Source organism: Fistularia commersonii, chromosome 9, assembly GCF_037954325.1.
Source record: "Fistularia commersonii isolate RoL2024-O1a breed Wild chromosome 9, RoL_Fcom_v1.0, whole genome shotgun sequence".
NCBI classification, from domain to species: domain Eukaryota; kingdom Metazoa; phylum Chordata; class Actinopteri; order Syngnathiformes; family Fistulariidae; genus Fistularia; species Fistularia commersonii.
The window spans coordinates 9,287,322-9,298,526 of record NC_141292.1 but is presented as its reverse complement, the minus strand read 5'-3'; the positions used below and the strand labels follow the sequence as shown (position 1 = coordinate 9,298,526).

The following is an 11,205-nucleotide window of genomic DNA, read 5'->3' as shown; positions in this document are numbered from 1 at the left end:
ACTAAAGAAGAACAATTTAGAACAAAACTCGAGAGGTTTTATTCACACCTATGGACATTTACATACATATTTCCAAAGATTTGTATTCTTCACTTTTCATTTTTCTTTAAAGTTATTTTAAAACACATGTATCCCCCAAAGAGAGTGAAATGCCGGCATGACGTGCATAATTCCACGGTTGGTCCGTTTCATGTTTAAAAGTCAATACAGCGGATAAAAGCCCTAGCACTCGTTGCTGGTGTGCGGACACACCACGCACACTTGTGCAATGTCGTCATATTCATACGTCCTCTTCAGAAACGTGTCTGTGAGTCTCAGCCCTGAAACGCTCTGGGACAAAGAATCCAGCGTTACACACCGACACCAACCTTTTTTTCTTTTTTCTTTTCTAAATATCTACATCACCCGGTTGAGGGGGCGTACCTGTAGACCCTGGACGGACGAAAGCAGCATGAGGGGGAGGGAGAGGCAGGCACCAGGGCTGAGCTTCCCAAGCTGTCGACCCGAAACGCCGCACCAGTGGATCGACCTGGTGTTGCACATCTCCAGCACCAGGTCCATGGTTCTTTCACTGCAGCGCAAGTCACGCGTCAAATTAAAACTCATATAAATAAATAGAGGAAGTGTAATAATGCATTGAGAGACTATCTTTGGTCAGAAGTAAGAAAGGTTAAGAATTTAACCAAAGTCCACTGTTAGGTTTGGCAGAAGTAATTTGAAATCATTTGCAAGATCTCACCTGTAACTAATCAAAATAAATCAAATGGACCGAGCAGTTGGCGTCAGATGGAAAGGCTGCGTTAAACAGATGTGTTGTGTTTAAATATTCATTTCAAAAAGGAAGAAGGAAAAAAAAAAGCCTCAGGAGTTTTAAGCCGGACCGACCTGCAATTGGTGATTTTGCATATGATATCGAAAGGTTCCTCCAGGTTGACGGTGTCTGGGATCATTTCCATTGACAGCCTGATGTCCCCGTACCCTGGCGCCTGGAAGGCAGAAAGCGACAGGCTAGTAGCAGGAAGTAAACAGGGCGCCGGTGCGGCCTGGCTCAAGCTGGCCGCAGTCATACCATTCTTTGCAACTGGCTGGTCTGCAGCCTCCCCCTCTCCCCAAGGTTGGTCTTCCACACTATATCCAGTTTTCCGATCACCGTCACCCCCTTGATGACCCCGGCCTTCTCCGCATACTCCGGCTTTGGCTTCAGGCAGTACAGATACTGCCGGGTGTCCATCGGCTGCAGGTAGGACATTTTACCGAACGTCGATTCCCTGGTGGGAAAGAATGAATGGGTGAGTGCCGGCACTGAGTAGTGAGGTTGATAGAGGTTCATTGATTATTATTACTACTAATATTTTTCCGAAACAAGTTGGGAGCGGAGCGTCTGAGTATGAACCACACACAGCTTGAGGAGCTACAGCAGTTTTTGATGTTGCTGTCACACTCAGGTGAGCAGAAAGAGCCTGTGTCATTAGCTAATGTCAGGAAGAAACAGAAAAACCTGTGCTGTGCTTTCAGCCATGCTCTGTGAAAAACTAAAATCTACTCCCAGAGTGGCCACTTTCATTGTGCAGGTCATTCGACGGAGAAAAGATATACCCTTCTTCTCTGTGTGAGACCATGTTAAGCTCTGTGACGTTGTACATCATGGAGGGCTCCAGGGAGACCTTCTCCATGAACATGGGCGAGGTGGTGATGTTCTGGATCTGAGCTTCCAGGAACACCTCGTCCGTCTGTGGAGGAGAGCCAGGGGTCACGGGGAGGGTCGCAGCTCCAATCAAACGATCCCCAAGGTGGACTGAGCAAAATTATGTTTGGTTTTGTCAATCAATCAATCAATCAATCAATCAATCAGGTGGGCTGCAGCCATGAGAAATCTGTGGCGTGGTAACCAGGGGTTACCAGACCTTCCAAGATGACATTTGTGGGGCAAAGTGAGGGATGATGTAGCCAGTGCTCCTCACTGTGCAACTGCTTCACTGTACTGTAACCTGACACATACAAATGTCCAAGCGTGACGTTTTCAACATAGCTTCATTTTTTTTTTTTTTTTTTTTACTTTTCCCGATTTTCCAATAAATGCTGGGAGCACTGTCAACATGAACCCATGAGTGAATCACGACAGGCAGACTGCTAATTTTGCTCAGTGTGCCCTTCGAGTGGAGTTGTTAGTACATGTGCAGACCAGCAGAAAAACAATCAAAAATAAATTAAAAAAAAGTTACAGTAGGGGTTGCACCACTTGTGATTCTGGCTACCGGATGAGCCATTCAGAGCGACACATCAACTGGTTTGATTCAACAGTGTCGCGGCTGAGTAAACAGCGAGCTAACACCCTCTGGATGTTGTTTCAATCAGCGAATATAGGATTTCCTCCGTAATATCCAAGACAAACACAGATGGAGGGGTGTTGTTGCAGCACGAGCCACCACCTGCTTCCACATGTCAGGAAGTCCCTCTGCCGGAGGGAAAGTCTACCTCAGGTGTCCCCTCAGTTCCGAAGCCCCCCCCAAACATTTCAGAGGATTGTTGGTTTCTGCTTTTATGAAGGCGACAATTTGATCTTTTCTGAAGCTGGCATATACTCCATCAATGCAACCTCTACTATACAGTGAGAGTGGAGAGCGGATTAGTTCATGCCTGCGATGGAACCATTCATGAAGTTCAATCACAGAGCCATTCCATGCATCAGTGCCTAGCATTGCATGGAAACTTTAGAAGGCACACTGTAGTATTTTTAGATTAATTTATGAGCTCCAAACCATTTAAAAAACAGTCATTCGTAAAAATAAAAAAAAATTAATTAAGACTTAAATCACCCAAATCCCCACCCAACACAATTTGACACCATAAACTGACACCAAAATCTCTAAGCTGTGATTCAAAGAGTTTGCCAGAAAAAGCATGGGCGTCCAAAGAGAGAGCAAATGAAAGAAAAAAAAACAAAACAAAAAAAACAATGGAAAGTTAACATTTCAAGGACAGTCTGTGGTTAGATGGAATTATGAGATGATCGGTACCAAGAATTCCGTTGGGAATTAAACACATCGGTTGGTTGTATTTTCCTTTCCAGCAGCCAGACACCCACATCTTTCAAATATCCAAATTAAAGACTATTGGCTGGCCAGTTTCAAATATCTACCGCCTTTCCATGTTTTTTTTTTTGTTTTTTGTTTTTTTTAACTTTGCACCTTTCTATTGGTTGCCCCAGGAAAGCAAAAGCCAGCTGCACTGAAAAGGATTAAGAGAAGATTAAAAGAGTTCAGTGATGAGAACGTAGGAAACAATTACCACGGAACTGAGGTCGCTCTAATGGAGAAAATAAAATACAAGACACAATAAACAAATGAAGTTACATGCCGAAGATGATGACAATGAATATTTGCATTCTAAAAATACTGGTATGAACAAGGGAGAAGGGAGAAAAAAAAAAAGCTTGCTGACTTTTACCCAAAAAAAAAACCTGTGGATCTCCAAGTTTAAAGGAATGAACCAAACAAAAATCAAATTGATTTTTTTTTTTGTTTGTTTGTTTGTTTGTTTTAAAAAAAGGTCCAGATTGTGAGTTTTATCAGTCTCTCAAGTTTTGGAGGTACAAGAGGTTTTTCCAGGGGAGGCCTGTTTTATGCTAAGTGCCTCTATTACAAGCACTCCTGGCTACCAAATGAAATATGATATAAAAGCATGTTACGACTGCTTAAGTAAGAGGTCGCGTGTCATCCAATTAACATCTTCTATTTGCAGAGGAACGTGGTGAGAGACGAGCTCCAAACCGCTTCGAATGTTGGCATCTGAACGTTTTTTTTACGACCCCGGCGCGGACTCGGGAGAGGGACACACTCACCTCGGCATTGTAGAACTTGGTCTTCACATCCAGCGGCTTCAAGACCTGATTGAAAATAGACTGTAAGCTGAAGGTTTTCTCACCCTGCGCCTCCATTCAGCAGAGAGATATCCAAGGATTGGTGGGGGGGCAGGAGAATGGGACCCACCCCACGAGCAGGGGGTGGCGGGCGGCATTTGTTCTGTTGTGGATCTGTGATATTTCTCACAACTCTACCAAACTAGCACATGAGTCGTTTAATGAGAATGCTCGAGTATATCTCACCTGGAATTTGAAGAACTTCCGAAAATAGAGCTTCTCTCCGTACTGAGTGGTGTAACTAACCGCGCAGACTAAGCTGAAACACACGGGATAGAGACTTAGAACCACACCATCATTAGAGGCCCCGCATTGGCAACCAGAGGACATTTCAGTTTTAATCCACTGGGCCTGAGGGTCAGGAAAACACGAGAATTTAACTATGATTAACTCATAACAGAAAAACTTCTTTCGATTAACTTGTGGTGTTTGTGTTTTAATGTTTTTTAATATATGCCATTGTGGTTTTTGATTTTATTTGTTGGCGTATTTTATTAATTCCAGTTGTTATGTGACATTTTCATTCGTCATGTTTGTGCATCTTGTTGTTTTTCACTTGTATTTGTGGTTCTGATTTACAATTTGACGCAACATTTGATTTTGTTGACACCCTTGACGTGTAGGTTTTTCGTTATTTTCTGTATTGTCATCGTGTTTTGACCCTCAGGGCTACAGTATTTCCAATCACACAAGGACGTGAATTCTTTAAAAACTCCAGAGAATGGGCACACACATGTGCGTTCCAATTTCTTTGACATCGTGATGTATCACGTCATCGATGCAGCATTCCGGTTTCAGCTCTGCCACCGCCGAGTTGGAGGCGGAGAGGTTGAGCCGCTGTGAACTCGTCTGGAGATCGGCCTGGAACAGAATACGCGGCAAAATGGCACGTTTGTTGGTGAAAAGGGGAAGAGGAGCGTGTCGTGATTTTCCTGATTCACAATACCTTAACAAGAATGTCCTTCACAACCTGACTGCTGTCATTGTGCACACTTATGTAACTTGAGAAGGTTTCACCGAGGAAAATATTTCTGTGGAAGTATAAGGAACGGAAATGTCAAAATCCCAGTTCTAGAGCAATGTGTGACCACAATTTACCTGATGCACGTATATATTTACACTTTAGGACTGAACTGCATGTTGTAGTTTAACTGTCTTTCTCGCATAAAGGGAATAATATCTGATTCAGAGGAAAAAAGATAGATTTTATAGATTGATTTATATGGATATAGATTTCTGGCTTATGCAGATATTTAGTAAACAAATGTCCATTTCCCAGATAAATACAAACTTCAAAAATGCAAAAAACTCTTATACTATAAGGTTTGTCTACAAGATGTTGGCTTTTGAGGCGCCATCAATGCTGACATTTATAAGGTTCCCACTATTATATGTAGATCATTTCCAGGAAATGTCCAGCCATATTGTCGCTGCTGTGACAGATGGGGATTGTGTCCAAATGCTAATATGTTCCTTTCTGTGGAAGAACTGAGAAAGGGTCAGTATTCATTAAGGCTGCAGCTACTGCAGCTGTATTTTTTTTTTTTAATAGCTAATTCGACCATATTTTACAATGACCGCTGAGTGATACAATATAATTAAAGAAAATACAAACACTAATCTATTCAAATATTACATTTCAACCACCGTATTTGAATGTTCTTGACATATCCAGGACATTTTGGTTTTTCTCTCGTTTTCCACATGATGTGTGCGACTGGAAATTTGTTCCACTGTTTTCCAGCTTTTTCAGGTTTTTCCGTGCCACGTCAATGCCCAGATTTAGACGTTGGGAAACGTCTGGATTTTGGTTAGCCAGAAATATAATTTTATATACAAATATAGCCGGTATCCAGCTGGTTGCCTCAAAGAAGACCCAATTGTCAAAAAGTCATCGTATGAAATTTCAGTTTTCACATCAGGGCAATTCAGCCATCTGGCAGATTGTTGAAAAAAAATTCAAACATCCAATGCTCGCGAATCTGTTACCTCACTGATCCGACACGAGTCGGGTAGTAAAAAGGTTAATTACCCAAAGTTCTGTGGTAAGGTAAGCATCTCTCCCAGCATTAGCGTCTCCGCTCCTTTGATGGTGGAGGGGTCCTCTCGCATGAGCTGACTGAACAGATCCCCTGCAAAGGAGGAAAAGGTGTTTCATGTGTGAGTGCCACACGTACTGATGAACCTGGCCTGCGTCCCGCCGGCTACTACAACATACAGAGCACATGCCAGAGGGAATGCACGTCTGCAATGCTCTCTGACAGCTAATGAGTCATTCAAAATCTAAACCCATTCATCCATATCCTTCCGCTTATCCTGCACTCAGGGTCGCGGGAAAATCTAAACCCAATATGCATAAATATTTTCTTAATACTATCCATGCTGCATTAACACAATAAAAATCTTTAAAGACAAGAAACCAGACAGAAAAAACAATTCCAAAACAAAATTCAAGCATTTTGAATATTGAAATTTGACACCAGCAACCAGCAACATATTAATAGGAGCCATTCCCAAAAGTGTATGGGTGATTTACAGTTCATGTGGATTTCAGTTAATGGTGAAACACAGGGTTCTGTGCGGAGCTGCCCTTAGTTAAAAGCAAAAACAAACACCAGAAAGTCTACATGGTCTAAGTTTGACATCAGACCCTCTGATAAATGAGGCAAATGTGCATGTAGGATGAGCAAATAATGCATAATGAAACCAAGCTTAAAAGTCTACATGAAATTTCTTGCTCGAACTGCATGTAGTCCATATTCCTTTTTAATGATAAACACCCATAATTAAATATGTTTTTAAACCAAAATGTGATATTTCTTTAAAATTTTAGGTAGGATTATAGTGGTCGTTCCTGCCCAATGTAGTGAGTTTTTTGTACAGGGACTCTATGATACTTGAGTAGGTTTTGATATGTTTTATTATCCATTTTCACAGTCATATAAAATGCCTAACTGACTTTACCAAATTGAAAGACATCCTTGACATCCTTGGGCAGACATATTCAGTCCAGCTGAGAGATTCAGTTAAGGATATTTGAACTTTTAAGCCCTTGAATGAGGAGATCCAGCGAACTAACCAACGGGAATACTTCTGTATAATAAATGAACTCACTCACCTGGCAGATCTCGATCTTCACATGTCACTGGCAAATTTGTGAAGAGCGTTGGTTTTGTTAGCCTCATCACTGATACAAAAAAAGTAGAATTAATTAGTGACAGTCAAATCGGTTGGAGAGGTGCTTTGTTCAGATTCTTTCAACATTTATGTTGTAAAATCAACCTTTCCCCCTCACAGTAAATACTGTTCTAGTGTAACCAGACTGCTGAAACTTGAGTACATTTCAAGAGCAAAGATAAAATGTTGTCAATCCTAAGTGGAGGCCTGGGCCAACACTACACTAAACAGAGGTGTGATATTATCATAGAGCAGTACTTCTTAACCTGGGTTCAATCGAACCCCGGGGGTTCTGTGAGTCAGTCTCGGTGGTTTGGCGGGGGTCAAGCACACATCGGACTCATATAATTCGTCCTGTCTGGCCATCACTGACAGCATGTGACCATGCTACATAGTTTGGCCTATCTGTGCTGCAGGGATTTTGATGCATTAAGAAGTCGTGATCATATCTTTGCTTGCAATCCTTTTTGAGGATGCTGGACATAGAAACAAAGAAAAGGAACAAGCTTTGTTGCGAAATGACATGAGAGTGGAACTAACCAAGATGAAGCTGCACATTTCTGACCTGGTCTCTCAAAGGCAGCAGCAGTAAATATTCATGATTATGTTTCTGTTTTTGAGTGAAAATCATGTTTTGCTGGTTTTGTTCTTTGAACACAGTAATTTTGGTGCACGGTTCATTTGTCCACCAGTAAAACATATACCTATGTCTTGAATGTGAAAGGTGCCCCAAGGTCATATTTTTCCAATGAAGAAGGGTTCAGTGAATGCACTTATAAAAGTGCTGGGGTTCAGTACCTCTAACAAAGTTAAAAACCACTGTCATAGAGTGAAAAATCTGAATAAAGCACTTTAATGACAGTCATAGATATAACAGAATTATTCAGTCAACTTGTTTTTTTTCTGTTCAACAGACAACTCACAATAAACTTCACAAAGAAAAAGATTGTATGCAATACGGTACATAAAAGTTGCACGATATATGGAATAGTATGTTTTAGTCATATACTTAAAGACTTAGATTAAATGGGCCACAATGCAATGTTTCTGATTTAAATAGTTTGACAAGCATGTTCAAATGACAGTTGCCATAATATACGAAGTTAGGCTACATAGAATATCTTTAAAGCATTAAGAAACATTGCCGCCCCTGGTTTGTTTCTTGACTAAAACAGCTGATGAACCAGCTGTAAAGCTGTGCTACAATGACGATATGGACCGTTGTACATTCTGAAGACAAGTTTCAGTTTGGGGGTTCGGAGAGCGATAACGAAAGGAAAAGCATTCTCGGATTAGTCTCTTAATTTCCTTTATATCATAGAAATTACACAATTCAAAGTTTTAGACTAACATTACTAGCGCTGATAGCATTTTGCTGCAACAAGAAGTGACCATAGCCCGACTCATAAAGATTTTTACATTCGAAAATACATTTAAAAAAATATCATTTTTTTAAAACGAGTACATACCTTTTAACGCGAGGAGGTGTTCTTGCTTTGTTTGATTTACATCCATTTTGACAGAGGAATTAATTATATACTGGAATGACAGGGGTGTTAGCTGCTATGCTAGTTGTTGACCATCTTAGGTTGTTGACAAGCTAGCCGGCGAACTCTGACCTTACAGGAAGTGGCTTTCTTCTTCATTGTTTTGATTCAGACACCGAGAGAAGTGTACTGCCACCCACAGGACAAACCAGCTACTTCAACAAGGATATTTTGACTCAACTTTTAATTTTAACTATGAATCCTAATCTTTTTAGAATAACCAATAAAAGAGCAATTTTCTTCTCCTTAACCGGAGATTCACAAAGAATCCCTTAAATCTGTAACTCACGACTACAAGAATGATTTTATTTCGAATTAAAAAGATATCATAGATATTCTTTATAGTACACCTTTCTTCCAGTCATTAAAGTGTATTGGTTTAAATTAACGTTACGTATTTATCAATTTGTGAAACTGATACTTTCATTATAGTAATTCTTGTCAAAATTGGGTGGGGTGGATCTGGTGGCTGACATTAAAATTAAAGAAATTTGGAAACTTAAACATTTAAAATAAAACTTATATTCATTTCAATTCTTCTTATACTATTCCAAACAATGATCAACATTCTTTTCACTACCAATGAAATAATACCACAAGGTAAATGCTATTGAACAGATTTCATGTATTTCATGTATTTCAAAGATTTCATGTATTTCAAAGCTTGAATTAGACCTCAGAACTGGTTCTAGAACATGTTATTATTTTCTATTATGAGTCCTTCCTCACATCTGGCTCAATCTAAAATTACAAATTTACAGTTGAAATAGTTTTTTGGAATGATACATTATCATGGAATAATACATTGTCAACTACTTGGATCAAATTCCCTTTTTTATGTGCACACTATGATTTCCTTCCCGGCACAATGAGAAAACTGCATTTATTTTTCTCCTTTCCATGTAATCCTTAATTTCACCTTGTCCTCTTTGGCTCCTGCAAAAAGTAGTGACCTCTAGCGGCAGCCATGTTTACAACAACCATTCTTGGTACTTATACTTTCAGCTTTTCTCCTCAGGGGTCGCCACAGTGAATCAACCTTCTCCATCTAACCATATTCTCTGTATCCTCGTCTCTCACACCAACTAATTTCATATCATCTCTCAATACGTCCATAAATCTTCTCTTTGGTCTTCCTCCTGCTTGGCAGCTCCAATTCCAGCATCCCTCCTCTGAACATGACCCAACCATCTCAGTCTGGCTTCTCTGACCTTCTCTCCAAAACATCTAACATGTACTGTCCCTCTGATGGACTCATTCCCGATCCTCTCCATCCTCATCACAAAGGGAACCTCATCTCTGCGACCTCTAGCTCTGCCTGCTGTCTTTTGGTCATTGTAACTGTTTCTAGTCCATATAGCATCAGTCTCACCACTGTCTTGTACCCCTTTCCTTTAATTCTGGCTGATATTCTTCTATCACATAGTACCCCTGAAACTTTTCTTTAGCCATTCCAACCTGCTTGAACCTGTCTCTTCACCTCTTTTCACCACTCTCCACTGCTCTGGACTGTTGACCCCAAGTAGCTGAAATCCTCCAGCTTCTTGATCTCCACTCCCTGTCGCCCCACCGTTCCACCTGAGTTCCTCTCATTCACACACCCACAACCATTCTTGCTAAATCAACCCATAAAATGTACAGGAACATCTAAAAGACATTATAAATATTGAAGCTTGTACTCATTAAATCCATAAATAAATATCACATATAATGCCAAATGTGTTGAATATTCAAGTTGAGTTGATACAACCTAAAATCGGATAAACAATTGTACCAGGCTGAGATGGTAGGATTCTCATTTCACAGACCATTTAACATTAAAATAAACAAAATATTGATAAGCACTACTTGATATTGATAATTAAAAAAAAGAAATAAGGACATGGTAAACAACACCAATTTAATTTAAATTGTTTAATGAATGACATTGTGATATATAATATGTACCAAAACCTCATTCAATGAGATGCCCTTCCAAAAAAATCAATCAATGTTTTTGTCACAATCATGTCTTTAAATATAATTCTTTGAACTAATTTGAACATTTCATAATTCTCTAGCCAGCACAGTGAAGTTTGAGGTGAGTGATCGCCTCACAGAAATAAACAGAAATAATGTCCCCAGTTCCATTCCAACACCTTTCGGTGGGGACTTTGCTCTGCCCTTCTCTGTCAGTGTTTCTTCCAGCTTCTCTGGTTTCCTCCCACAGTCCAAAATCAGAAAGCGGGTCGACAGGAGACCCTAAATTGCCGGGACTCAGTGCAAATTCTGGTGTGATGACATTTTGAACATTAGAAATACAACTTTGAATAAACAGGCGTTTTTCTTTAGTGGAATTAATACGCGTTATGTCAAAAGAAGATCTTTTTTTTGTTTCTTTCTCTGTTTTTTTTTTTTTTTACTTAAACATCCTCATCAGCACACTCCTACCATTAAGTTTATTTGGTGCTTAAACAATATGAAAACATTGGGAGGCAAGTCTAATTACAACCTTAAAAAGGAAGAGAGGGTCTGTTTTCTTTCACATCATCTTGAAGAACTGTTTGTTAAAATCCCATCCAT

General features: G+C 40.0%; 1 protein-coding gene across 2 annotated transcripts; it reads right to left on the bottom strand.

Annotated features, from left to right (window-relative positions):
- Positions 1–15: 15 nt before the first annotated feature.
- trappc13 (trafficking protein particle complex subunit 13) lies at positions 16–8,725 on the bottom strand. Of its 2 annotated transcripts, XM_086152324.1 has the most exons (13): positions 8,566–8,725; positions 7,038–7,106; positions 5,952–6,051; positions 4,866–4,950; positions 4,653–4,780; positions 4,106–4,178; positions 3,842–3,886; positions 3,289–3,306; positions 1,597–1,730; positions 1,070–1,268; positions 886–986; positions 424–571; positions 16–330 (listed from the first exon to the last, which is right to left on the bottom strand). In XM_086152324.1, exons 1-13 carry the CDS (start codon positions 8,609–8,611, stop codon positions 223–225), a joined length of 1,254 nt encoding a protein of 417 aa, XP_086008450.1. In that variant the 5' UTR covers positions 8,612–8,725; the 3' UTR covers positions 16–222. The 2 variants fall into 2 exon arrangements, with proteins under 2 accessions (XP_086008450.1, XP_086008451.1); XM_086152325.1 differs by lacking the exon at positions 3,289–3,306.
- Between the last annotated feature and the right edge of the window lie 2,480 nt (positions 8,726–11,205).

Excerpts from the sequence above, each read along its gene's own strand:
- trappc13 (XM_086152324.1), bottom strand. The coding sequence starts at position 8,611 with ATGGATGTAAATCAAACAAAGCAAGAACACCTCCTCGCGTTAAAAG. Across the intron at positions 7,107-8,565 it reads ACACCTCCTCGCGTTAAAAG|TGATGAGGCTAACAAAACCA; the intron begins GTATGTACTCGT and ends TTTTTGTATCAG. Across the intron at positions 4,179-4,652 it reads AAAGAAATTGGAACGCACAT|CTTAGTCTGCGCGGTTAGTT; the intron begins GTGTGTGCCCAT and ends CGTGTGTTTCAG.